The sequence below is a fragment of the Heterocephalus glaber genome, unplaced genomic scaffold, assembly GCF_053883595.1.
Source record: "Heterocephalus glaber isolate CG9 unplaced genomic scaffold, H.glaber_assembly_v1.0 deba00001497, whole genome shotgun sequence".
NCBI lineage: Eukaryota > Metazoa > Chordata > Mammalia > Rodentia > Bathyergidae > Heterocephalus > Heterocephalus glaber.
This window is the reverse complement of record NW_028258320.1, coordinates 47445107-47471938: the sequence shown is the minus strand read 5'-3', so window position 1 is coordinate 47471938 and position 26832 is coordinate 47445107. Positions and strand designations below refer to the sequence as shown.

The window sequence follows — 26832 nt, the reverse complement described above, 5'->3', positions numbered from 1 at the left end:
ATATATCGCTGTGGTATGATTCTTTTAATTCTTTTGGGAAGATACCCAGCAGGGGAATAGCTGGGTCAAATGGGACCTCTAATCCTAGTCCAACTTTTCTTTTAATGAATAATATCTTTTAAAATTATGTCAGTTTTTCTGCCACTGGTCACATATTACTACTGAAAAGCGTTAAACATTTTGGAGGAAGCAGCCTCTTTAACTCACATGCTAAGTGTTGCACAGTTTGACCTCTATAGTCTCCCATTCGAAAGCCTTTCCCAAGCCCCCACAATCTAATGGCTCTTTGCTCACTATTGTTAGGGCCTCTCTCAGCTTCTATCAGAGCTGGAAAAAGGCAGACCATGAGAGCTCCATTACCTCTAAGAGTATTCTTGATATCTGTCTGGCCTGGAAATCTGGTACATAACCACACTAGTTTTACTTCTGAAACTTTATTGTAGTAACAACATGATTATTTTTAATAAGAAACAGAGTGCTTACAGACAAAGATGGCTCTGTCTCATGCAAAGTCCCCTTCCTCGGGTGTTTCAGACCTGGGCAGGTTCAATTAATCTTCTAGAATGCAGACCAGGTGTTTATCCACCAGGTGTCATTATTTACCAGTCTCACAAGCCACTGGGCTGTCTTTGTGCACTGAATGGTGAGAAAGCTAACAACAAGACTAAATAAAAATAGATTTAGGAAAGGACATTGTGTCTGAAATGCAATTTGGGCCTTCCAAAGACCAACAACATTTTCCTGATCAGATTTCCTAACCTGCTGCATCCTCTGGAAGGAGTCAGAACTTTTGTTTTTCAGAATAGCCCTGATTTCCAGCTGCATCATGCTAGACTCAGGCCTGTAGCTCCAAGTCTTAAGTAGTCATCCCTTCAGTATCCAGTTCCCTATGGCCCTATTGCCCCTCTCACCTTTCCCTCAGCTCCCAAGTTTCTGGGCCTTGGGGGCAGAGGAAAGCATCCACAGTACAGAGGCGAGTAAGAGATTGCTTCTTCCTACTCTGCTAGTCCCAGGGACTGAGCATCTAGGACATAAATGTGAGAAGTCACAGACTAGCAAATGTGAGCAGGGGAGATTGCACAGGGCTGCCTGGTAAAAGGCCACCTGAAGGAGTAGAGGGGGAAAGATACTCCTGACCCTTCCCACATGCTCCTCTTCATTCTTCAGGCTGTGGGAGCAAGGGGAGACTGAGAGGGCTCAGACCAGGTATGCCCTGCTTGCCTTCAGAGCCAGCCATTGCTGCTGAAATCCACACGCAGGGCCTCCTCATCGGCAGAGCTCAGCCCCTGCAGGGGAGCACGACAGGGGCCTCCATAGTAGCCAAACCAGTCCATGGCTTTCTTCAGCCCTGGGATTCCAAAGCGTCGGGTCACCTAAGGAGGAAGACCTGTTATAAGAGATTGCAGAACCCTCTGCATATACCTACCTAGAACCCAGACATCTGTCACTTTTAGAAATTTGGAGTTTCTACCTCTACCCCCAGTGAAGGAACTCTACCAAATCTGTAGCACCCAGGGTAGATTGGAGTCCAGATTTATAGACCAGAAAGCAGGTCAGTAATAGTAAAGTGCAAAAACCTCAAATTGAGAAGGAAACCTGCCTCTGTTGGTTTTAGGGGAAAAAGGTACCCCAACAGGAAAGAGAAATTCAGCCCTCGGGCTGGGTAGAAGGGAGCAAGTTCTAGGTACCACAACATCATGTCTTTAGCCTGGTTCCCTAGAACTTTTGCCAGGACACTGCAGGATTAGGAAGTCAGGAGACCAAATCTCTGACAATCTCAGGTACAGCCCCTTACTCCCCTGACATCAGGGTCCCTCACTCACTGATAGCTCCTCCTCACCCTGTTTAAATGCTCTCATGGGAAAAATTGCATCATTATTCAAATAAGTTTTGTTGTTTAACTGTATGTCGTGTTCTTATTATTTCAGCTGGTTTTCTTGTCCAAAAAGTGAGGGGGTCAGACAACATGATATGTAAAAGCTTGTCTAGTTTAGTGGAAGACCTAAAGCTATTGTATAATTTAAAATCATGCATGGAATTTTACAGAATAAATGAAGGATCAAGCTTCTTTGTTTTTGATACAGCAACTGGTTATTTCATACTGATCAGAAGTGTTAGATGAATCTTTCCCTAACTAAAAACTAGAAAAGAAATCATTACTTATTAAAATTTTATTTGGAGGGAAGCTTAAACCTTAGAAATATGGACTTCATGAAAGGTAAAAATAATGAAGTTGTTTGGGGTAGGAAGGTATGTTGGGAATCAGTAATGAATTACCAGTAACTATTCACTGCTAGAGACCAGTGGGCTTTTTTTAAATCACTGATTTTTAAAAATTTGTATTAGTAGCTGGGGATTTAGCTCAGTGGTTTCGCCGCCTGCTGCGCTAGCGCAAGGACCCAAGTTTGATCCCCGGTACCAAAAAGAAAATTTGTATTAGTATATGTTTACAGTACGTAATGGGGAGTTGGTACATGTATATAACACATCTTAGTTCTTTCTACTTCCCTCCCTTCCCCTCCCTTCCCTCCATCTCTTATTCCCCTTCCACCAGCAGGCTTTAGTAAGCCTGGACTTTTGTTCTTGGAATGGGTCATAGCTCACCCTCCTTCCAGGCCTAGTCCCACCCATGATACTCTAATAGCCTGGTTTTTTTTTTTACCCCAAATCTCTAGAGATTGGAAATACCTAGGGGAGGGAATAAAACCAAGTGGTACCAAGAGAAAAGCTTATTCCTTCCATAGGTTTGTAAAGATTGCTTCAGACCCTGACTGTTTTGGTGGTAGTCTAGAAAATCCTAAATATAGCTGGAGGCTGGCTGGGTGGGAAGGTAGAGGAGGGACATTGTGTTCAACCAGGGCAGAGCAGTAAGAGTGACATCAGACTGCTCTTGGGGTGTCTGAGCCTACAGCCCAGGCAGCAGCAAGGTGTTCCAGGCATTCCTGAGTGTGTGCCCACCCAGAGCTGGCACAAGAGGGCACTGAATGCAGAGTGAGGCAGAATGGGGTAAAGCACAGAGAGCTTGGAGAGCAGTGAGGCTTCCTGTCTTTCCAGGAACAGCCCAAGCTGCTTGTCTATAAAATGAAGTGATAAGTACACCTATCCATAGAGATGTCACAAGGATCAGATGAAAACACCACTAACATGAAAGCAATCCCCGGGGCCCTGAAAGTACCATCTCCTCTTGTCCTGGTGGGATATAGATCCTGGGACCTTCTCTTTCACAGGTGGATGGGAGTGGGAGAGCTGAGGCCCTGCAATGTGGAATGTGCAGTTGTTCAGAGTTACCTATGCCCCTCTGGGCTTAGTTGAAAGTCCCTCAATTCAGCAAGTTCTTTTAAGCTATTTATAGTGCCTGATCCTAGGAGAAGCTACACATCCAGGAAGACTCATGCTTTCCCCTCAGCTGTCCTTTCTCTAAAGCTGAGCTAATCTGCCTCTTTGAGTTAAGGACACAAGCTGTGAGGGAGGCCTAGAGCCCACTCACCAATTTATCCAGACAAAGCACTGTTGAAGAACTCAGCCGTGTGTAGCCTGGTCTATGGTGAGGCCAGCAAGTACTAGTCTTAGATATAAAATTTAAGGAGAAGCAAAAAACCCTCAATAATCAAGATAAAAATATGTCAAAGAAATATTTTTTTAAATCAAAATTAATGCAAACATCCATCATGAGCAGTTTTAAAGAGAGCATTCAACAGAGCCCCACCCTGCCACATTAGCCTGAGTCAACAGTTAACGCGTGTCCCTATATGTATGCCTTTTGTATTTAAAAAAAATTTTCCATAGAAGTATATTTTGGGAAAAAAACATTTTAATGAGTTTTCTTTCAGTAAAGCCAGGAAAGTAAATTTATATAGATTGTGTTTTTGGTATACATAAAAGACTTAAACCTAAAATAATACTGTGAGGTTTTTTTGTTTGCTTGTTTGTGTGTGTGTTTGTTTTGGTTTTGTGGTACTGGGGATTGAACCCAGGACCTTCACACTGAGCTATATCCCCAGCCCTTTAGAAACCTTTTTATTTCAAGACAGGAGCTTACTGAGTTACCCAGGCTATGCTCAAACTTTCAATCCTCTTGCCTTGACCTCCCAGAGTGCGAGATTCCAGGCCTGCACCACCACATCCACCTCCTGTTTTTATACCCACAATATATTTTTTCAACTACTTTAATGTATGGGGGTGGATTTACCATTTGGAAAATACTTAAGAGTTTTCACTTTCAGGAAGATAGAGTAAATGTACTTACCCTATTCTCCCCAATAAATACAACTAAAAAGCTTGGACATTATATAAAACACAGAGATAAGACTCTGTAAGGTAACAAGAAGGAGACCAACCAGGGACCTCGGGCCACAAGGAACAACACAGTGGTGAGCCCTTGGCCCAGACGTGGAGCTAAAGCCAACAACCATGAAATGCCAGTGGACACACTATAACAGTCCCAACAGGGCTGAGGATTTAGCTCAGTGATTCTGCTGCCTGCTTCACAAGCGCAAGGATCTGACTTCGATCCCCAGTACCAAAAAAAAAAAAAAGTCCCAACAAAAGCCAGTTCTGGGGCCGGGGATTTAGCTCAGTGGTTCCAGCGCCTGCCTCGCAAGGGCAAAGTCCTGAGTTCGATTCCCGATACCAAAAAAAAAAAAAAGCCAGTTCTCTCTGTCCAAAAGACCAGGAAAGGAAAAATCTAGCATAACAAGATGTAAAAGTTTTAGATAATAATCACTTTAACTCCAGCCAAACACCATGGAGTAGACAGTGGCCCCCACTACCCAGGCCAGCAAGGGCTGAATAAAGAAGCCTGAAGTCTCACCCTGTTCCTATTCCCAGCTGGATGCTGTCAGAGGAGGGCCGGTGGAGGAGAGTCAGGACTCTTACCACTGCGCCCTCTTAAAGAGGCCACCACTGGCCATCCACTGCTCCCCTCACTAACGCCTCCACCTGATACTTAGTGATGTTGGTGGAAGCCACATGGAGAGCAGTAAGGAAGCATTCTCCCCTCCAGCCAGGGAGGTGTCAGTAGAAGCCTATCTCTAAAGCCTAGTGTTTGTTTTTGAGGTGCTAGTGATCAAACTGAGGACCTCCTGTATGCTAGGCAAATGCTCCACCACTAAGCTACATCCCCAGCCTGAGAAGTGTAAATTTTTTTTTTAACTCATGAAGAAGAAATCTTCAGTCCCCAATAGTTTCAACTGAAGAATTCTACAAAATATTTTAAGATTTAATACCAATTCTAGTCTCTTCCAGAAAATAGAAGAGGAGAGAATACTTGCCAATTCATTTTGGGAAGCTGTTGTTATCCTGATACCAAAGTCAGAAAAGAAAGATAAAGAACCACACATGGTGGCATGCACCTATGCTCCCAACACTTGGGAGGCTGAGGCAGGAAGCTTGCCAAGAGTTTGAGGTCAGCTTGTGCTACATAGTAAATTCAAGGCCAGCCTGAACTACATGTCAAGAGCCTGTCTCAAAAGAAAAAGAAAAAAAAAGAAGGAAGGAAGAAGTGACTAATATTCCTCATGAATATAGAACACAAAAATCCTTAACAAAACATTAGCAAATAAAATTCAGCAATACATCAAAAGAATTATGTGCCATCACTAAATGAGATTCATTCCAGAAAATCAAATCTGTGTCAAATATTTGAAAATTAATATAATTACCATATTAATATTAACAGGGTAAAGAAGGTAGTCACATGATCATATCTATCAATACAGAAAAACATTTGACAAAATTCAACACCCATTCGTGACTTTTTTTTTGGTACCAGGGATTGAACTTGGGTCCTTGCGGTTTTGGGGCGGGTGGCAGAACCACTGACCTAAATCCCCGGCCCATGACTTTTAAAAATTTAGAAAACTAGGAATAGAGAGGAATTTGTTCAACTTGATAAAAAGAATTTACAAAAACTTAAAGCTAGAAATAGACATATGGTATGATTATCTATATAGGAACTGCAAGGAATCTACCAAAAATACACTCCTAGAGGGGCAGGGGATTTAGCTCAGTGGTGCCGCCGCCTGCCTCACAAGTGCAAGATCCCGAGTTCGATCCCTCATACAAAAAACAAAACAAAAAAAACACTCCTAGAACTAATAAGTGAGTTCAGCAAAGTCACAAGATATACAATAAACATTCAAAACAAAAAAAATCAATTTTGAGCCAGGCATGGTGACACATGCCTATAATCCTAGCACTTGGAAGGCTGAAGCAGGAGGATCTTGAGTTCAAGACCAGCCTGGACTATATAGCAAGACCGTGTCTCAAAAAAAAAAGTCAATTGTGTTTTAAATACTAGTGATGGTGGTTACTGAATTTCATATGGATAATAAAATTAAAAATATATTATTTTCAATCACTCAAAAAATATGAACTACATAGGTATACATTTCTCAAACAGAAGTTTTCCCAAAACTACAAAATACTGAAGAAAATTTTTAAAACAGTGATCTAAGGGCCGGGGATTTAGCTCAGTGGTTCTGCTGCCTGTCTCGCAAGCATGAAGACCCGAGTTCGATCCCCAGTACCAAAAAAAAAACAAAAACAAAACAGTGATCTAAATAAATAGACATTACCAAGGGCCAGGATGTAGCTCAGGCACCTGCCTGGCAAGCCCAAGGTCCTGAGTTTGATACCTGGTACCGAAAAAAAAAAAAATAGACATTACCTGAACAAGGATTGGAGGATGACAGTAAAGATGACAACCATCCTCATACTATATACCACTTTAACACAATTCCTATTAAAATTCATCAAAATATTTTTTGTATAGACAAGACAATTCTAAAATATGTATGGAAGGCAAAGGAATTAGACCAACTAACACAATTTTTTTTTTTTTGGTACCAGGGATCAAACTTGAGTCCTTGCGCTTGCGCAGCAGGCGGCGAAACCACTGAGCTAAATTCACGGCCTGAACTAACACAATTTTGGCAAGAAAAAAAACCTTCTTTTAAGACTTTTATATAGGGGCTGCAGATTTAGCTCAGTGGTTCTGCCACCTGCCTTGCAAGCGCAAGGACGCAAGTTCGATCCCCTGTACCAAAAAAAAAAAAGACTTATATAGCTACAACAATCAAGTCAGTGGTACTGTAGAGGAATAGACATATCGATCAATGAGAAGAGAGAATCCAGAAATAGACCCACACAAATATGCCCCACAGATTTTTGACAAAAGTGCAAAAGCAATTCAATAAAGGAAAGACACCTTTTTCAACAAAGGGTGCTGGAGCAAGTGGGTGTTCATAGGCAAAAAAAACCCACACACACACAAAAAGACAAACTAAGACCTAAGTCTCACACTTGTTTTTGTTTTTTTTTGTTACCGGGGATTGAACTCGAGACCTTGTGCTTGCGAGGCAGGCGGGGGAACCACTGAGCTAAATCCCCAGCCCAACTCTCACACTTTATATAAAAAATTAACTCAAAATGGGTCACAAACATGTAGAATAAAAAACCATCAAACTTTGAGGAAAAAAAGTAAAATTTCATGATCTAGTGGTAAGCAAAGAATTTTTAGACTTGATACCAAAAGCATCATTCATTTTTAAAAAATGATAAATTGGACTTCATCAAAGCTTAAAAATTTGCTTGGTTAAAAAAAACCTATAAAGAGAATGAAAAGATAAGCTACAGACTGGGAGGAAATATAAATCACATATCTAACAAAGGACTAGTATCTAGAAGATACGAAGTTTTGTTCAGAATGAACCAATGTGAGGGTAGAATTTCACATATAGAAGATAAGATTGCAATTAGTGAGGAGGAAAAGAAAAATTGCTTTAAAATTGTAAGGGAACATGAGAAATCAATCCAGCAGCTGCTAGACGATGCAAAGAAGAATAACATAAGACTTTTTTAGATTTTTCAAGACAAGGTCTCCCTCTAATTCAGGTTGGGCTTGAATTCACTATGTATCGCAGGCTGGCCTCAAACTCCCAGTGATCCTCATGCCTCAGCCTCTGAAGTGCTGGAATTACAGGCATGCACCACCACACCTAGCCAAAGAACTTTCAAAACTCAGCAATAAAAAAACCAATCCAGTTAGAAAATAATCAAGGGAAAGACAAGCCCATTGAGGCTATACCTTGCAGTGTAGCTTGATTGTAAAGTACAAGTTTAGCATGCGCAAGGCCCTGGATCGGATCCCCCAGCACCAAAAAAAGAAAAAAAAAATGGGCAAGAGACAGATATTTGAGTGAAAAGAATATGACAAATTAACACATTAAAAGATATTCAGTATTAGCCATCAGGAAATGCAAATTTAAACCACAATAAGATGTTACTACATCCTATCAGAATGGCTCAAATAAAAAAGGCATACATTTACATCAGTGTAAATATAAAATGATACAGTCACTCTGGAAAACAATTCAGCAGTTTCTTAAAAAGCTAAACATACTGAGTGTGGTGGCACACACCTGTAACCCCAGCACTCATGAGGCAGGCTCGGGAGTCGGAGGCCATGCTGTAAGCTGGAGGCCAACCTGAGCTACATAGTGAGTTCAAGACTGGCCTGAACTACACAGGAAGACCCTGTCTCAAAAAAAACTAAACATGCAACCAACCATCATACCACCTATAATCACACTGTTGGTATTTATCCCAGGAAAAGTATAGTCACACAAAAACCTGTACACAGATGTTCATGGCAGCTTTTTTTTTTTGGTACCAGGGGTCGAACTCGGGTCCTTGTGCTTGCGCAGCAGGCGGTGAAACCACTGAGCTAAATCCCCAGCCCTCATGGCAGCTTTTAATAGCCAAAGATGGGAAACAACCCAGCTCCCCTCAATGGGTGAATGTTTAAACAGGTGTGGTATAGCCATTCCATAGAATACTACTCAGCAACTAAAAGGAATTACTATTTTTTTTTAAGGAATTACTATTGATCTTACAACCTAGATAAATCTCGGATTCCAAAAGTTACATACTATATGTTTCCATATAGTATAGTCTTGAACTGACAAAATTATAAAAATGGTGAACATATTCAGGTTACCAGGAGTTCAAGGGGGTGGGTATAGGGCTGAGTAGGTATGGTTATAGGAGGGTAACATGAAGGATCCTTGTGGTGATGACAGTAATATATATATGTCTTGGCTATATCAATGTCGGTGTCCTAAAGCCTATCCAATAAGGTAAAATTTTTCTATAAATGTACCATGTAAAATGCTACCACGGGGGGGGGGGGAGTTAGGAAATTAATGCCTGTATTATCTCTCACAACTGCATATGAATCTATAATTATCTCCAGATAAAAAGTTTAACTTTGTGTATGTGTGTGTATATATATATATATATATATATTTTTTTTTTTTTTTCCCTTCTGTTTGCCTCAGACTTCAAAATGTCTTTGATCTTGATAAGCATTCTGGGTTGCTTTTGTTTTGTTTTGTCTCCCCCACCCCAATGTTGAGGATTGAACCCAGGGCCTCATACATGATAGGAAAGCACTGTACTACCACTGAGCTACATACCCAGCCAGCATTCTCCCTTAAGTTCTTTTCCTTGATTTGCCCAACATAGAACTGTGGTACATGGTCTGACTGTAGCATGGATTATTTGAAGATAGAATTGTGCTAGAAAATATGGACTTGAATATCTTCAGCCTTCAAGCTCCTCCTAATCATTTTGATTTTCAGGATCTGGCTCCTTGAGAGCTGATTTAAAAGGCCCACAGTTTACTCTGTAGGTAGTCATCTCTCAGGACAGTCCCAGGATTACTTATGTCACAGTCACTGGGGAGGCTTGTTTCAGTGCATATTTAAAGGACCAGGACTTTATCCCCCACAGGGATTCTAATTCATACCGAAGCTTAAGAACCAACTGGCTCAACTTTGTCTGCAGCCAAGATTTTCTGGAGAGGCATAAGGCATTCCCACACTGAGATATTCTTTTTTTTTTTTTTCGATATGGGGATCAAACTCAGGACCCTGCGCTTGAGAAGCAGGCAGCAGAACCACTGAGCTAAAACCTGGGCCCTGAGATGTTCTGTAAAAGGACTTTGTGAAAGGGAAGGGACTGAACAGGGACCCTGTGCCAGCCCTGGCTCCCACTCCCCAGATGCCTTGGGAGCTTACCGCGGTGTTGGGCTCAATGAGGCGGAGCTGTAGCTTCTGGGCGGCCTCCCATTGACCTGTGAGGCAGAGTCGCTCCAGCTGGCATACCTGGGCTCCCAGGACATTGGCCAGGGCACACACGCCCCCCACAGCTCCTGCCCAGAGTAAGATACAGACTATTTTCCAGAGCCACTTCCCACAGGGAATCCCAAACCCTGGTCCCTGAACCTTTTCATCCTGGGACATAGGATATGAATTTCTATGCCACTGTTGACCATGTCAAAGTCATGCTCTATGAATCCAAGTGCACATTTATGGAGAGAAAAAGTTGCTTACATGTTCAAAATAGAATCCCACAGTCGGTCTGTGAAGAGCAGGGAAATGAGCCCAAAGGGCCTCCCTTGCCCTTCCAGAGTCAGGTCCTGGCTGCCCATTGACATCTCCAGTGTTTTGCCAGCTGCCCTCTGACTCATTAGTTCTGGAAGGGTAGGGAGTAGCTTCGAGCTTGTGCTCTCCTAAAACCTTTCCCCCTGGAGGAATTCACCCTGGCACAGTGGTGGGGGTGGGAGTGAGGAAGAGGAGTGGAGAGAGCTCAGGCACATGGTCAGAGACTGAGCATTTCCTCTTATTGGCTGCCTCATCTTGGATAAGTTTCAGGCCCTCTATAGTCCTCTTTGTTCTCATCTGGGTAGTGGAAATGTGTTGGTTGTGACCTCAGAAACCTCAGCCATCTCTGCCACCCATTGAGGGTAGTTGGGAATGACCCTAAGTACAGTGGCCTCTGGCCTGGAAAGAAAGTAGACAATTGGGAATGAGCAAATACAGTTACGATTTATAGAATACCTACTGTGTAGCAGGCGCTATGGCATACATGAGGCTGATGATCTCTAATCCTCACAGTACCTCTTTGGGCTCAGAGAGATTATGTGCATTGCCCCATGTTACTCAGTGAGTAAATGGCTAAGCTGAGAGTCCACCTCAGATATCCTCACCTCCAGGGTCTGTGCTCTTTCCATCTACCCCACTCTCAAGAAGGAGGTGGAAATGGGTCCCCTCTTCTCCTGTACTTTAGAGATTGTGACGTGGCAAAAGGGGTATGAGCAAAGACCTACCAACAAGCCAAAGTCTGCAGAGACCAGAGGGAATAGGAACCAGTGTTGTTCCCTGCAGTACTTTTGAACGAGTTCCATTCTGAGAGAACATTCATAAGTCAGATTCATTCACATTCCGACAAAAGTGAGTCATACAGTGCACTTGTGAATCTTACACAGTACACCTGTGAAAGTTCACAACTTGAACGTTCATAAGTCAGGGACTTTTTACACTGGAAAAGTCACTCAAAGCTAAACTCACTGGAGTTTTGGCTGAAGGGAGCAGATGCTGCCTCCATTTTTATACTCCAGGGTCCAAATCCCACCTGAACCCAAGGACCTTGACCCAAAGCACATGAGAGCATTTGGTATATGTGACATTACTAGGATCAAATCAGGCAGCTGAAGATCCCAGGTTTAGCTCTGCAGGTCTGACAGTGCATTCTGGTTTGGGATGGAGGGGGGCATGGTGGTGGTGGTGGTGGTGGAATAGGTTGGAATTCTCACCTTGAGGGGAGGCCTCAAGATCTCTGCCCCCAGAGACTGATTTACAAGGCGAGAGAAGAGGAGCTAATTTTTTTTTTGAGGCAAGGTCTCACCATGTAGTTCAGATTGGCCTTGAACTCACTGTGTACTCCAGGCAAGTCTCAAACTCATGGCAATCCTCCTGCTCAGCCTCCCAGTGCTGGGATCACAGGCATGTGCCACCACACCCAGCCTGGAAGAGCTATGTTTTTTCCCCCTCGGTAGTGGGGATTTAGCCCAGGGCCTTCACACTGAGCTTCATCTCCAGATCTTTTTCTACTTTTTGAGACATGGTCTCATGAAATCATCAAGTTGCCCAGGCTGGGATCAAACTTGCAATCCTGCCTCAGCCAGATGCATGTTCTGGGATCACAGGCATGCACTACCACCCCAATTTGGAGGAGCTAAATTTGTCATCTAAGCATGAACTTGAGGCTTAGAACAACCTGCAGGCATTCCTATTATAGCCCAGGGATTGTACAAGACCACCCTCCTGTACCCAACAAAGTTATTCATGAGTGCCCAGTGTCAGAAAAGAAAGCAGAGTGGGCAGCTTTCTAGGTAAGCATCCTCTGCAGATCTTGCCCTGGCCTTTCCAGCCTCTCCCAGCAGACCCAGCTGGCTGGGTGTATCTTGGCAACCCATGACAGTTGGAAAGCAGTGGGTAACCTACCCAAGGCATAGCTGGCCAGCAAGAAACCAACTGATCCAGCCAACACCTGGAAATCCTGCTTCCTGGTCTTGTGAACAATCAGCGCAATTCTAGTCACCTGCAACAGCAAACATGGTATGAGAGCTGGGCCCAGAGTTGCCCACCAGCCTGAACAGGCTAGACAAGTGCTACAGAATGAAAGCCCAGTTCCTAGAGAGAGGCTTGCAAGTTCAGACAAAGCCCAGAGAACCCACTCAATAGAGAGAGCCCTGGGGCTGGGGATTTAGCTCAGTGGTTTCACCGCCTGCTGCTCAAGCACAAGGACCCGAGTTTGATCCCCGGTACCAAAAAAAAAAAAAAAAAAATTAGAGCCCAAACAGGAACCCAGGACAGACACTGATCCCAGAGCTGTGCTGAAGCGGGTAGCTAATGCTAGGGCCCAGAGAAGGAGGAGGGTATCCCAGCCTGGTAGCTGCTGCCACTCACATCACCACCACTGTCCTTCATCCCCACGATATTTGGGTGCTGAGAAAGTGTGACCACTGCATCCACAGGCAGGTCCAGCCCTGTGTTGGCTGGGACACTGTACAGCACCACGGGGATTGGAGAGAGATCAGCAACCTGAGGAGAACAGAGAGAAAGAAGGAGATGGCAGCCACCCCAAGTCCTCAGAGGTGCAGGCTTGGACCCACTCCTATCTGAACAGTTCTGCCTCCTGAACTCTGAGCCACCAGTGCTGTAGACCGTGACTGCAGCTACTGTATCATGATGGAAAATATCTATTGAATGCTATATACATTACATGGTAGGCACAGCTCAAAATCCTTTGTGTCCTAGATCTCACTTACACCTCAACAACCACTGTTCCTCCCTTTTTAGAAGGGGAGGAACCAGTGACACAGAGTGGCTCAGTGTTACACAGCTGGTATATGGTAGTTGTGTCCCATAGCTGCCATTCACATGAAGTAGGCTCACCACTCTATTCCCAGCTTCTCAAGTCTCCTCTGGATGCCAGGCCTCTGACCCATGCCCACCCCTCATACCAACCTTGGTGTAGTGGTGAATGAGGGCAGAGCTGTTCATGCGGCCACGATAGTAGAAAGGAGTCACCACCATGACAGCATCAGCCCCAACCTGCGCCATGCTGACAGTCATCTCCACAGTGGCTTGAGTGGCTGCAGGAGGCAGAGCAGGAGGAAGTATCAGTTTGGGGCAAGACACTGGGGCAAGCAAAGGGAGCCTCAGAGTGTCCCCAAAGAGGCAGAACAAGCAGACAAAACCCAACCCCAGGGCCAAAGAACCTGGACCCCATAGCCCAGCCACCCACAAGGGCCCAGGGCATTCAGGCCTCACACTCGCAGCCGGAGCCTGCTAACAGGAGTTTGTCCTTGGGCATGACCTGGTGCACTCTGCTCACCACCTCCAGGCGCTCGCTGCTGGTCAGGAAGGGGAACTCGCCAGTGGAGCCTTGGACCACAAGTCCTGCAACAGAGGCCCCATCTCAAGGACTGACACCTTTCCATCCTCTTAGGAGTGACTGGGACACTAGTGTTCAACACTCATCAGGTTCCTACCTCCCCAATACCATCATTTCCCACATCTTTCCTTCCCACTCCTGGTTTTTAAAAATTTTTTTCCCTCATATTTGGCAACAGAATTTCCTAATTTATTTGAAAAAGCTTGAAATAAAGATCTTCTAGGTTTGACCCTTTTATTCAAATTATCAGAAAAAAAGGCTTCTAATTAGTCTGCCAAACAACTGATTGACATTAGCAAAGAGATGTAACTGGCTGATGAAATGCTGACATTTTCAATGTGAAGAATAACATCAGCATATTTTCTATAATTGTTTAGTGAATTTGAAATGACTATTTTGATTTTACAAGCATGGACTAGGATATGCTTTTCCTTTTGAATTCACCTGTTTTATTGTGAAATCTTAGTGTACCTGAGACAGATTGTGTCAAATTGTAAATTTAATTAAACCCAGAACCAGTACTCTGAAACAATGTTCAGCCAGAATCAAAGGCTTAAAAGATGTGAGGCACAGTTTTAGAAGTCTTAATAAATATTTAAACCAGTCACTTCTTATCAAAATTGGTTCATGTTCTTTTAATTTCTATTTTTGTGTTTATCATGTATACAGTAAATATAAAAGAAACCTAGTTGCTAGTGGATAACAGATGTTCTAAATTCTTAACCTTGTCTCTCCTTCTTTTTAATATATACTTTTGTGTTATAAAAGTTAATGTTTTAAAATATAGGCAAAACATTATGTTATACAATGCATTATTAATTGTGATTACACATTTTCTAATGTTAATGCTTGACAATTTTTCCAACTCCTCCCTTTTGATTCAAATTATGAACTAAATATAGGATGTTTCTATTCACAATTTTTGTCCCCAAATATTTCAGCTGAGTAAATATCCACCTGCACACTGAGTAGCAGTCATAGCTCACAGTCAGTTTCTTCATCTTTGGATCAATGCTCCATTCATCTCCAACAACCTTCTGGTCATCCAGTTGCAAGCAACTTCTTTTATTGATTGTACCCTTCATGCTTTCTTTTCTGATTCTCTAAATCTGCTGACAGCTCCTCAGTCATTTATCTTATTGCTCATCCATTTCCCCTCCATCGGGTGTCCCAGGCAACCTTTTTGTTCATATTTTGTTTTGTTTCCTATAACTTTCTACCATAGTTCAAACAGCCTCCCCAGCTTCCCCCAAGATATATGTACCATCCCCGGGTAGTCTCACTTTGAAACATACTTGGACTGTTTCTTTTTTTTTTTCTTAGATTCATTATTGGTACATTTTAGGTATACAATACATTTACATTTATCATTGGGCACTTGTACCTTTACCATCCCTGTTCTGCTACTCTTTTTATTTTATTTATTTATTTATTTTTAGTACCAGGGATTGAACTCAGGACCTTGCGCTTGAGAGGCAGGCAGTAGAACCACTGAACTAAATCCCTGGCCCTCCCTGTTCTAATATAGGCAGAATATTTTCCCCAGGTATATGATAGTCTACTTAATAATTTTTCTTTGTGGGATTTTCCCCCCAGTACTGGGGATTGAACACAAAGCCTCATACATGCTAAGCAAATGCTGTACCATTCAGCTATATTCCCAGCCTTTTTTATTTTAAGAGACAGGGTTTGGCTACATTGCCCACGCTGGCCTTAAACTTGTAATACTCCTGCCTCAACCTTTCCAGTCATGGGGATTGCCCGCATATGCCACCATGACCAGCTATTTTTCTTTGTTTATTTCTCCTTGTTTAATGAAACATTGTAGCCTCACCAAAAAGAATAGCGAGTAATATAATCCATACCTGTGTACCCAGTGCCCATAGCAAACCTATCCTGATCACCTTCCTCCTTGTCCTGAGTCAGGTGTTTATTGTTCTCATTTATGTCTTTGCACACTTGCAACAACATACTTATGGACCCAGGAATATACACAGGCTTCTGCAATTTTAAACTTCACAGAAATAAAACAAACCTTATATAACCTTCTGCAGTTCGATGTTTTCATTTAATGTTGTGAGCTCTGTCCACACAGCACACATAGCTGTGATTCATTCATTTTAATTGATACATATCATATTCGATTATATGGTTAGATGACAGTTCATTTTTCATTCTGTTGTGGAGAACACTTAGAATGTTTCCTTCTTTTGGCTACTGAAAACAATGCAGAAACAATCATTTTTGCATATGTCCAAGACTTCCTCTAATATTAGCTAGGTGTGTAATTGCTGTGCCATGTACATGTGTATTTCTACAGGTACCACCCTTCCAAGTCAGTGTATACTCAGCAGCAGCATTTTTTGTAATGTCAGAACAAATTTTTTTGCCAATTTTCTGGGTGAAAATTGATATCTCATTGTTTTATTTATTTGTTTGTTTGTTTGTTTGTTTATTTATTTATTTTTGGTACCAGGGATTGAACTCAGGACCTTGAGCTTGCGAGGCAGGCATGGCACCACTGAGCTAAATTCCCAGCCCCCTCATTGTTTTATTTTGCATTTTCCTGTCTCACAAACTATTTGAGAAGCTTCTAACATTTTATTTCTAAGAGAGACCAGCAGAATTTATGTTCTTCATCTGAACCCAAAGGAATGTTAGAATTACTAAGTTTTTCCATTTAACTTTCTTTTTTCTCTTCCTTCTCCTCTCTAGTCTATTCCAATTTTTACAAAACTGAAGTAGTTTACAAATGCTTCATACAGTGAGATTATTAATAAATAGAACGATGTTTGGGAGAAGTAAAAGAAAATAAAGCTGGGACTTGTATTGCATACAAAATCCCTGCACAGTTGTGAAAGTGGGTCCATGAATATGATGTGGAGCTTCCCAGCAGTCGAAGCTAAAAGGAACATGTGGTCAGTTAACAGACATGTGAACCTAAAAGATAAAAGCAAAGCAGCTGCCCTGGCATAGACCAAGAGAAATTGTTTCTGTGAGTCATCCTTAAGGGGACACAGTGTGATGCAGACTCAACTACATACCACAAACCATGCTGTTTACTACATCATTAGATTCCACTGAGTGAGTTGCCAGGCTATCACTCATAGTTAGCCTTTTTTTTTCCTTTCTCTTTCAAGTTTTTTGCCTTAATAATGTATAGCAAGCAGTATCTTGAGTCAAATAGCATCTGGTTTCATTGGATCACCTCCTGAGGGTTAACTCCTCCATGTCAGGCTGGAAGCTGAAGGGAAGAGGCTTCTGTGTGTTGCTACATCAGGCCCCAGAGCTTTCCCAGAAAAGCTGCCAGCCCTAGATGAGGGCTCTGATCTGGCCGTGATGTGACCAGCGTCCTTGACCAAGGAGTTAGAGGTCATACTCTTGCTGATTCCTCTATACAAAAACCAAAGCCATCTGCCACCCTGGGCTAGGGTGGACTAATGCCACAGTCCCTGACCCAACTACAATTGCTCCCAAGTCACCTTTCATCCAGTGCTCATTTCCAGGGGTCCCTGAGCTCCACAGATGGGCCTGGCCTCAAAGTGGGGTCTGGTACTCTGGGAGGTAGCAGCAGGGCCTGTACTCAAGGCTCCCAGAGCGTGGCCCTCTCTCTACTGTCCCTGGAAGGGGGCTTCTGCCCTAGGCCTGACTCCCTGGCTGAGGAGGAGCAGGACACTGGCTGGTGAGCAAGTCACATCACATCTCTGAGTCTCTATTTCTTTTTGTGTGGAAAGACAAATCATTTCAATCCTACCACATAGGGTTGTTTTAAAGGTTTAGCATTGTTTTAAAGTTTAAGTGGGATCCTCTTTCTAAAGTACTTAGGCTAGAACCTAGTACTCAACAAGTGTTAGCTGTAATAGAGTCGGAAGAAGGTGCTCAAACCTTAAACCGGGACTAGCTGGAATTAAGGGGGAATCTGGGGGAGGCCCTAACTCTCCCAGCCCCACCTGAAAGATAAGGCACTCTCATTTTGGAAGCTACTATCAACTGCTCCCATGGTTACTCTGGCTGCTGTAGAAAGCCAGGGTGGCTTGAGAGGGGCAGTGGGTGTTTGGGGATAGGGATCCATAAACAACATGGTGATTTTACTATGACCAGAAGGAATCACAGTCTGTCCTAAATAAGGAGATCCCTGGTCACTGTTATGGCTCCTTAATTCATCATCATCGCTTCCTCCAAGAAGTCTTCCTGGGATGCATCCGCTGGACCTCTCTACTCTGACTTCCATTTCCTTTTCTCTGTACTTCCTATTGTCTCCTTGCATACCCAGAGGTCCTCAGAGCTCTTCAATCCCATCCCTACCCCACCCCTCTGTAGGATTAGGCAAAATTTCCCAATCTGGCCTTTCTGTAAAATGAGAAGTTAGATCAGATGAACTCCAAAGTCTTCCCTGGCTCTAGATTCCATAGTCATTTTTTTTTTCTGGCTTTCCCCACTTCCCTTGATCTGTCTCTTAATATTTTCCTTCCATCAAAACTAACTGCTAGGGCCAGGGATATAGCACAGTGACAGAGCGCTAGCATGCACAAGGCCTTGGGTTCGATCCCTGGCACCACATTAAAAAAAAACAAAAAAAACACTTGTCAGTGTCCCACCTACCCACCCACACACACTCCCACTGTCCTGCATCTGCATATTTGCATATGCTGTCCCATTCTGCCTGGCCTCTGGTGGAAGCTCTCAGATGCTATGAGAACACCAAGATTTTCCTCATTTCCCTCCACCCTGTGCTCCACAGCATTTTCGTCTGTACAGACTAGTCTAGGTGTGTATCAGCAATATGTTATATAAAAGAAATACTGTCACACTTAGGAGGCTGAGGCAGGAGGATCACAGGGATTTCAAGACCATCCTGAGCTACATAGTGAGTTCAAGGCCAGCTGGACTACATAGCAAGACTGTCTCAAAAAAACAAAAACAAGAACAAAAAAATTGTCACAAGTCTGGGCTGGGGCAGAATATATTTTGCATGATGTAATTCCTAACCTCCCTCTGGGAAGACATTTGCATTCCCAACAAAATGCTTAAGCAATTTTCTGATGAATTTTAATGGACTTAAGCCTGGATCTGGGAAGCCAGCCACACTCCCCTTTGACTCAGGCCAGAGTGGCCATTAATTGCTCTTTGTATCTTATCTAATAATGATCCAATTGTCTATTTTCTAATAAAAAAATGTCCTCACCAAGAATATATACTTGAGTTGACTGCCATTTTGAGTTGAGGCCATTTTGCTTGCAGCATAATTGTAATAAAACTTACATGCTCCTAAATAAAACTGAACATGTTTTAGCTTTAAATTCTGAACTACTTTTAGCCCTACAGAAAAGTTACAAAAATAATGCAGAATATTTCTGTACATCCCTCACCTAATCTCCATCAACAACATTTTACCTATTGTAAATGATCAGAACCAGAGAATTAACATTAACATAATACAACTAACTGAAGACTTTTAATTTTGTCAACTTGAAAAATCTTTTAAAACTATTCTTCCAAGATCATAATTAGCTGACCTGAAATTTCATGTAATAAACTTTCAGTAAGAAATTTAAGGTCTCCCAGATATGTGCATGCATTTTAACAATTCCTTTCAGATGCCAAGCCTTACCACGGTCTTGATTTTTGTCTAATTTAACATTTTTCCTGTGTAATTGATCCTATTTTTCCCAGCTAAAATTTTTACTATGAAATATTTTAAATGTATAAATATATAAATCCAAATTTATATAGAGTCACTTGTTGATAATGTTCCATAAATTCAAATACTCTGAACTGTGCTTTACAAGATAATTTGTTTGGGTTGTTTATGGATTTAACCATGCTTTGCAGTGATTTGGGGGACCTGGAGTTTTAAGCACACAGGCTGGCAACTACTGGCAAATCCATAATAGATCCAAATGGTGAGAAATGTATATGTCAAAGAGTTACTTGGAGTTAGTGCTTTGTAATAGACTTCTCTAAAGATTCACAGAGGAAAGCCCAGAGATTTAGTGGTGCTGCCTGCATCACAAGCCCAAAGTCCTGAGTTCAATCCCCAGTACAAAAAAAAAAAAAAGATTCACAGAGGAGGTGGCTGCCTTCCCTCTATCTGGGAACGGGTCACCACTTGCCCCCACAATGCCTTCTTGGGACCCAGGAAAAGGAGGCAGGGAGAATCCTAAGCAGGGGAATTGCCAGAACATGTGAGAAGAGGTCAAGGTTAGTCACTCAAGGCAGAGCCATGTGGATTGGTAGGAAGAGGACCGGGAGGCAGCACAGGGAAGGAACTGGGGGACTTCAGGGGCTTTGGAGTTAGGCAAAGCTGTGATCTGGTCCAAGCAATATCTCTTACTATCTTAGGCAAATTATGTCTCTGACCTCAGTAGTCTCATTTGTGAAATGGAGAGAACCTAATGCCTTCATAGTAGATCTATGACTTAACATTTAACACAGGGCAGGGTATATACTTTTTTAAAAACAATTTTAGGGTGTATTTTTTTTAAAAGCCCTCAAGGGGCTGGGGATTTAGGCAGTGGCACCGCACCTGCCTCGCAAGCACAAGGTCCTGAGTTCGATCCCTGGTACTGCAAAAATAAATAAATAAATAAATAAAAATAAGTAAGCCCTCAAAAAAGAGGAAGCTGCCAGTAATACTAGTAACACTGGTAGCAGCAGCAGTAGCTACAGTCACAGCCGCAGCAGTAGTGACATAGACAAGCTTAATATCTGTGGATGCAGATGGTAGGGACATTCTCACATGGATCCCTAGGGGTTCCTGGAAGCAGATGGGGCAGGGAGGGAGATACAGAGTGGGATACCATGGATTTGAAAAGGCACCAAGAGGACAGGGTCGAAGCCTGTTCCTTATCCCGCCCCCCCATTCCTGCCTGGTTCCTCCTTCTCTGGCAACATCAGATTGGTGGGTTGGAGGACCCTAGAGGTATCTCCTCCCCAGCACCTGAGACTGGAAGTATGTGGGGTAGGAGAAGAGGGATGGATGGGTCAGGGGAGCTGTTTCATGGAGTCTTAAAAGCAAGCCCAATGAAAAGGCCCAAAGCAAGGCCCAGATTCAGATGACTGTTGGAGGAGGAACCCTTTCCCTTCACCTCTCCCAAACTCTGGCTGGCCACAGAGCCCCTTGACTCAGCATGAGGGGATACAAGGCTTTATTGGCTCCGTTCCAAGCATTTGGCATCAGTTTGGGGCTCTTGGCTGCTCCTGGGGTCTGCCTCATCTGTCTCCTCTCAGTATGTCTTCAGGGGTCTCAGGGTCTGTCACAGCTGCCTTGCTTCCCTTCAGCTCTTCCTCTACCAGGGTCCATCTTCTATGGAAGAGCCCACTCATAACCCCTGGGGAAGGGGCCAAGGAAGAAAGGATTTTGGTGACAGCATCTCACCCTGGGCCAAGAAGTTTCCCTGTAGAAGAGAAAACAGGCCTGTTTGTATGGGCCAGCCTTGCTGGGGGAAGGGGCATGTGCTTGGGCAGCTTCAAGAATTATACATCTGGTTGCTGCGGTTGGGCAGGCTATGGCTGTGGTGGCTTGGGTGGCCTGGATAACCCTGATGGCTCTGATGGCCATAGAAAGTGCTTGTGTGGTTGGCACCAGCCATGGTGGTTTCCCGCTGGGTGAGGAAACTCCTTTTCAACTTCATTTCCACCTCTTCGAGGGCCTTCAGCTCCTCCGGGTTGATATCCCTGGACTCCAAGTGGCCTGAGTGCTGGTAAGCTGTGGCTCGCTGCAGCATGGAGTTAGCCACACACTGCCCCTTGGTGTCAATCTCCTTGACCCAAGCAGCCACAGCAGCCCGTGTAGTCTCATCCGTGGAAGAGGGCTTTCCTGACTCCTTGTGGGTCTCCTTGGTCACTGTGGACCCAGACATCTTCTGACTGCTGGTGACAGATTCCTGGTGCAGAGCTGTCCTCCTTTCCCCAGGCCTGGAGGTGACGGTCTCCATGCGGATCGGGGTGCTGGCCTTCCCACTCTCAGGCTGGATAGCGCTGCTGGTGCAGGCATGGTTGTCAGGGGCCAGTTTCTCCTCAGACAGGCAGCTAAAGTGAGATTTGATCCAGCTTTCCTTTGTTTTGTGGGATTCCCGTGACTCATCTTGTGCAGTCTCTGGGGTTATCTTACTTCTCTTCCTCTGATCCCACAGCATGAGGCCTCCGCCTCCTAGCAAGAGGATGGTCCCCAGCACCACCTTGCATGGTGGTTGCTGGATGAACTCCAAGAAGGTCTCCAGGACCCTACACCAGGCAGACAGAGCTAAGAGCACACTGGGAGTTGAGGAGCCAGGTGGTATGGCTCATGCTTGAAAGGGCAGGCTCTCCAAGAATGTCTGACAGACAGGCCACTGCTGTGCCCTCCCTAGGCTACCCCTGTTGCATCAGCAGTGAGCTCCATTATGAGGAAGACAGTTGGGGGAGGGGGGAGGGGAGGCAGCCCTCAAGTCTAGCCTGGCAGTCATTACCTCAGGCCTGGGTCCTGTCTCCCTCACTGACCACTGTCCTCAAGGTCAGATAGTTTCTCCAATTCTAATTTCCCTTTGGCTTTTGCTACTCTGTCCTTCTTATTGTCTAGTCTTCAGTTTTTCTTCCTCCCTATTCAGTGGCCCTAAGGGCAGAGGATGCTGAGTCAGGCTGGGCCTGGCTGGGATGGCATCCGTTCTTGGCCCCCTGAGATTGGTACCTTCCTCCATCCAGATGCATCTCTGCTACCAGCTCAGCATATTCCATCCCCAATTGTAGCCTTCACTCCCATTACAGGACAGAACCCAGAACAAAAAAGGCTCAGGAGGGAGCTCATTCTGGAATAACATGAGGTCACAATTGGGAGGAGACAAGCAGTGGGCTGAGAAGACAGAGCAGATAGGACAGAAGACTTCACTGGGTCCCCATCCTTAGTGCCATTCCAGAGTGGTGTCTGCTGTCTTGTGTCCTAGTGACGCACCTGCAAATCCAAAATGTGCCTCATGGTAAATAAATGAGCACAGTGTAGGGCATGAGAAGTAGGCCACCTAGCCAGGCTTTCCCTGGAGGCCTGTATAATCCTGAGTAATTCTCATGCATCTCAGTGAAAAAATATGCCTAGGCTGCTCTATTTTTCCCCCAAAGTAATTTAATACATTTTATTTTATTTTCCTCCTTTCCTTCTTTCTTTCTTTGGTACTGGGGATTGAACTCAGGACCTTATGCTTGCGAGACAGGTGCATTGCCACTGAACTAAATCCCCAGCCCCCATCTAATACATTTTAAAAATGAAGCCAGGCCTTGTGGCACATGCCTATAATTCCAGCATTCAGAAGGCTGAAGGAGGAGGATCACTGTGAGTTCAAGGCCAGCCTGGACTATACACAGTGAGACCCTATCAATCAATCAATAAAGCAAGCCAAAATAGGCTTGTAAAAGTAGTGGCACTTTAAACAAAACATCTTCTCTAACAGTAATGATTTCTTTCTTTTTTTTTTTTTTTTGGTAGCGGGGATTGAATTCGGGTCCTTGTGCTTGCAAGGCAAGCAGCAGAACCACTGAGCTAAATCCCTGGCCCTCTAACAGTAATGATTGTAATACTAGTATATACAACAGTATTTTATCTTTCACAAGAAATCACAGTCTATTCTTCATAGAAGAAGTAAGATGCTAGTTTAAAGTTTTATGGGCAACATCTGCCCTGCCTTGCTTGATTAGCTCTGTGGTTGTCCACTAACTTCAGTTGAAAATAACAATTCAAAGTCCACTTTTGAGGTTATATAGAGGTGAGTTCAGGGCTACATGGCCCTCTGGAGAAGCCCTCCTTTCAGTCTCTGATTATAACCTTTTTTTGTTGGTTTTCTGAGATAGGATCTCATTAAGTAGTCTGGGGTGGTCTCGAACTCACTATGTAGCCCACTGTGCTTCAAACACACAGTCCTCCTGCTTCAGTCTCACAAGTGCTGGGATTAAGGTGTGTGCTCAGCTTCTGGTTATAACTTTTATTCAAATAATCAGTACAAATTAGCAATGTTTTTGTTTTTTTTTTGGTACCTGGGATTGAACTCCGGAACTTGCGCTTTCAAGGCAGGCGGCGGAACCACTGAGCTAAATCCCCAGCCCTGGCAATGATTCTTTTAAAAGATTTTAAAAAGAGCTACACAGTTTCAGGCAGGGCCTTCCAGGAGGCTGTCTGTGTTCACTCATGCAGACTCCCACCTCGTCTTTAGAGATTTTTTTTTATTCTTATTTTAATTACACATGCTTGCAGTATGTAACAATTACATCCCTTGTGGGAGTTCATACACATGCATAACACAACTCAATTCTTTTTACTTCCCCTTCCCCTCCCCTCCTTCCAGGGCACGTTGTTGCAGACACCTCGGAACACCAAATAGCTGCCTCCTCTCCCCCAGGGTATGGCCTGAAGGTCCACTCCAGAACTGGACAAGAGAAATAGGTTTTAGAGCTGACATAGTTTGATTGAGTCCACAGAGGCCCCGTGACAGGATGCCCCAGTTCTACATTGTCGTGGCTAGTAACCCGAAGGATCAGCTCCCTGTTCTAAAATGAGGAAACCAGACTAGGAGGTTATATAATTTCTCCATGTCACTCTAATGGCCAGCCAGGAGCCTTATCCAGGTCTTCAACCTCCAGGTGCTGGGCTCTTTGTCCCTCAGCCCCTGCCTCCTTGATGTGTGGCTGAGAGAGGGAACAGACAAGAGCAGGAGGCTATATGCCGAATCCTCCAAAGCCTATGCTCCAGAGCCCTCCATGACCTAGGTAGAGTGAATCTACAGGATGGAAAGGAACATCCAGAGAAGAGTCTGAGGGTTTCTGGGAATTCTTTGGTTGGCAGGCAGACACCAGATATAAAATTGTCCCTCCCAGTTCCTAAACTAGAGTGTCCTGGAAGTTTGAAGCTGAAGCAGAGTCTTCTGTCAGAGGTTCAGGACCTTCTTGCTTTGTTTCAAGGGAACCAGGCCTCATCCAGCCCTTAGGCCCCCATAAGCAAGCCAAGGCAGACATTTACTTAGAGGTGGTTTCCCTGCTCAATATGGGTGTCCACCAGGACTTCACTGTCCCCTGAGGAAGGGTCACATCATTTGTATACTGAGCTATGAATGGAGGCTCAGTTGCACCACTGGTAACTGTTACAAAGCAGCTATGCCACATTATAAATCACACTGCCATTTTAATACTCATCACCATAGGAATCACCTTCTCATGTATACCACTCTATAATCTACAGTGTGCTCTCACTTTCCCCTCTGATTTTTCTCCCAACCTTTTCACAATATAACCATCATTACCCCTATGTGTCAGATGGGGAAACTAAGGTTTACAGAGATTATCCCACTATAAGTCAGTGGCATAGCTGTGATTGGAAACCAGAGTCCACTGTCTTAGCTGCTAACCTGCACCACCAAAGTCATAGCTACACCATTCCCAAAGCTGGTACCCACCCAACACTATTTGTTGAGATAGTCTGGTCTAGTGACTCAGAGGGGGCTGATAGAGTCAGCAAGTAGAAAGAAATAGAGTATGGGCCGTGCCATCAGAGCTAGCCCAGACCTCAGGCCAGCCATGTGGTAACTCAGTGGTCTTGGACAGTGGCCACATCTCTGAGTCCCCAGTTCCCATCCATGAGATAGTGCTGTCAAGAGCACTGCCCATGAACTGCCCTAAATTGGGCCATTTCCTTCTACCTTCAGGTATTGCACCTGTGGCTGTGTGCCATGTTGGAGTCCCTGGCCTCAGTGAGGGGGAGAGCCATGTATAAAGAAGGAGATGAATCAAAGGAGCTAGTACAATAACTAATTCTGGGGCCAGGGATTTAGCTCAGTGGTTCTGGTGCCTGCCTCGCAAGTGCAAGGTCCGGAGTTCAATCCCTGGTACCAAAATAAATAAAGAAAGGAAGAAAATTTTTTTAAAAAGAACTAATTCTGCCAAGGAAACCTTGGCCTGGAAGAGAACATGCAAATGAGGCTTGGAGAATAAGGAGGTTGATGCTGGCTGCACTGCCACATGTGACTTCCTCTGATGTGGTCACACCAGCATGAGGGTCTGCTTCACAAGGATGCAACACTCATTCTCCAGCATAGTCCCACAATAACTCTGGGAGCTCAAAAGGCACATTAGCCCTTCACAGCTGAGGAAACAGAGGCAGGAGAGTTTGGTCTGAGGTGCCAGCACCTGTGTGCCTCCCCCAGCCTCTGGTTCCCCTCCCACAGGGGACAGGCCTGCTTACCTCGGAAGGGGAGGGTACCCAGTTTGTGCAGGTTCTCCTCCAATTTCCCATAGTCCACCTCTGCGTTCGCAGCAAAGGGGGTAGTCACAGGGGGGTAGATGCCTGCGATGTCCACCTTCTTCCCCTCCCCTGAGGCCCAGCCCCTCGCATTTCTAGACAAGCCCCTGCTCAGCCCCTGCCTCGCAGAGGCCCACATTTGAGGACCCAGCATTTCTCAGGCAGCCTGGGGCCCAGCTGGTCTGTGTCCCCAAGTGAGGCTGAGTTTGAGCTCTTTTCTAACCCTTGTTAATGATCAACATGTCTAGTTAAAAATTGGCAGTCCCCCAGATTTGTAAGCACTGGGGAGGCCTAAACTAGGTGCTCCCAGGGTCAGAAGCAAGTCCTAAAGGTTCTAAGGAGTCCTTTTTCTCCCTGGGAAGCAGCTGAAGAAATGCCACAACCCAGTGTCTCTCTGGCCAGACATGGAGCTGGTTTCTGGGTGCCAACACTAAAGGGGCTCTCCGGTCGGCCTAGGGCCTCTTCCCACAATTCCCAGCCACAAAGCCAGGGGCCATATCAGTTTCCAGGCTGGTGGAGCGGATTGGCTGAGCTGGACCATCCCTGCTCTGTGGGAAGGAGGTGCTTCACAGAGTGCAAGAAGCTGCTTGTGACAAGCCGCTGCCTCACTTCCCTGCCAGGCTCCTCCTGCCAAGGCGACCAAGCATCAGGCTTGTGCTGGCCACACATAGCTCCACAGGACAGCAGTCACGGGGTGGGGGTGGGCTAAGAATATCATCAGGCTTACATGTGCAGCGACCAAAGCTGGGACCCAGGATTTGGGAAAGTGCAGA

The 26832-nt window shown here is 44.5% G+C and overlaps 2 protein-coding genes and 1 long non-coding RNA gene across 4 annotated transcripts; all 3 read right to left on the bottom strand.

Annotated features, from left to right (window-relative positions):
- Positions 1–418: 418 nt before the first annotated feature.
- Hoga1 (4-hydroxy-2-oxoglutarate aldolase 1) lies at positions 419–26513 on the bottom strand. Of its 2 annotated transcripts, XM_004838605.4 has the most exons (7): positions 26003–26513; positions 13680–13808; positions 13374–13501; positions 12813–12947; positions 12348–12444; positions 10080–10213; positions 419–1373 (listed from the first exon to the last, which is right to left on the bottom strand). In XM_004838605.4, the coding sequence occupies exons 1-7, from the start codon at positions 26211–26213 to the stop codon at positions 1224–1226; spliced, it is 984 nt and encodes a 327-aa protein (XP_004838662.1). In that variant the 5' UTR covers positions 26214–26513; the 3' UTR covers positions 419–1223. The 2 variants fall into 2 exon arrangements, with proteins under 2 accessions (XP_004838662.1, XP_087041202.1); XM_087185076.1 differs by lacking the exon at positions 13680–13808.
- Positions 20935–22596, bottom strand: LOC106008866 (uncharacterized). The gene is made up of 2 exons (XR_001183049.3): positions 22472–22596; positions 20935–21200 (listed from the first exon to the last, which is right to left on the bottom strand). It is a non-coding gene; the product is annotated as an uncharacterized LOC106008866 (long non-coding RNA).
- CUNH10orf62 (chromosome unknown C10orf62 homolog) lies at positions 21207–22137 on the bottom strand. Its single transcript, XM_004838604.4, has one exon. It carries the CDS (start codon positions 21939–21941, stop codon positions 21273–21275), a length of 669 nt encoding a protein of 222 aa, XP_004838661.2. The 5' UTR covers positions 21942–22137; the 3' UTR covers positions 21207–21272.
- Positions 26514–26832: the final 319 nt, after the last annotated feature.

Coding starts and splice junctions, on each gene's coding strand:
- Hoga1 (XM_004838605.4), bottom strand. CDS start 26,213: ATGCTGGGTCCTCAAATGTGGGCCTCTGCGAGGCAGGGGCTGAGCAGG. Junction 13,809..26,002: donor GGGTACCCTCCCCTTCCGAG/GTAAGCAGGCCT, acceptor CCTCTGTTGCAG/GACTTGTGGTCCAAGGCTCC. Junction 12,445..12,812: donor TGAAGGACAGTGGTGGTGAT/GTGAGTGGCAGC, acceptor TTGCTGTTGCAG/GTGACTAGAATTGCGCTGAT.
- CUNH10orf62 (XM_004838604.4), bottom strand. CDS start 21,941: ATGCTGTGGGATCAGAGGAAGAGAAGTAAGATAACCCCAGAGACTGCA.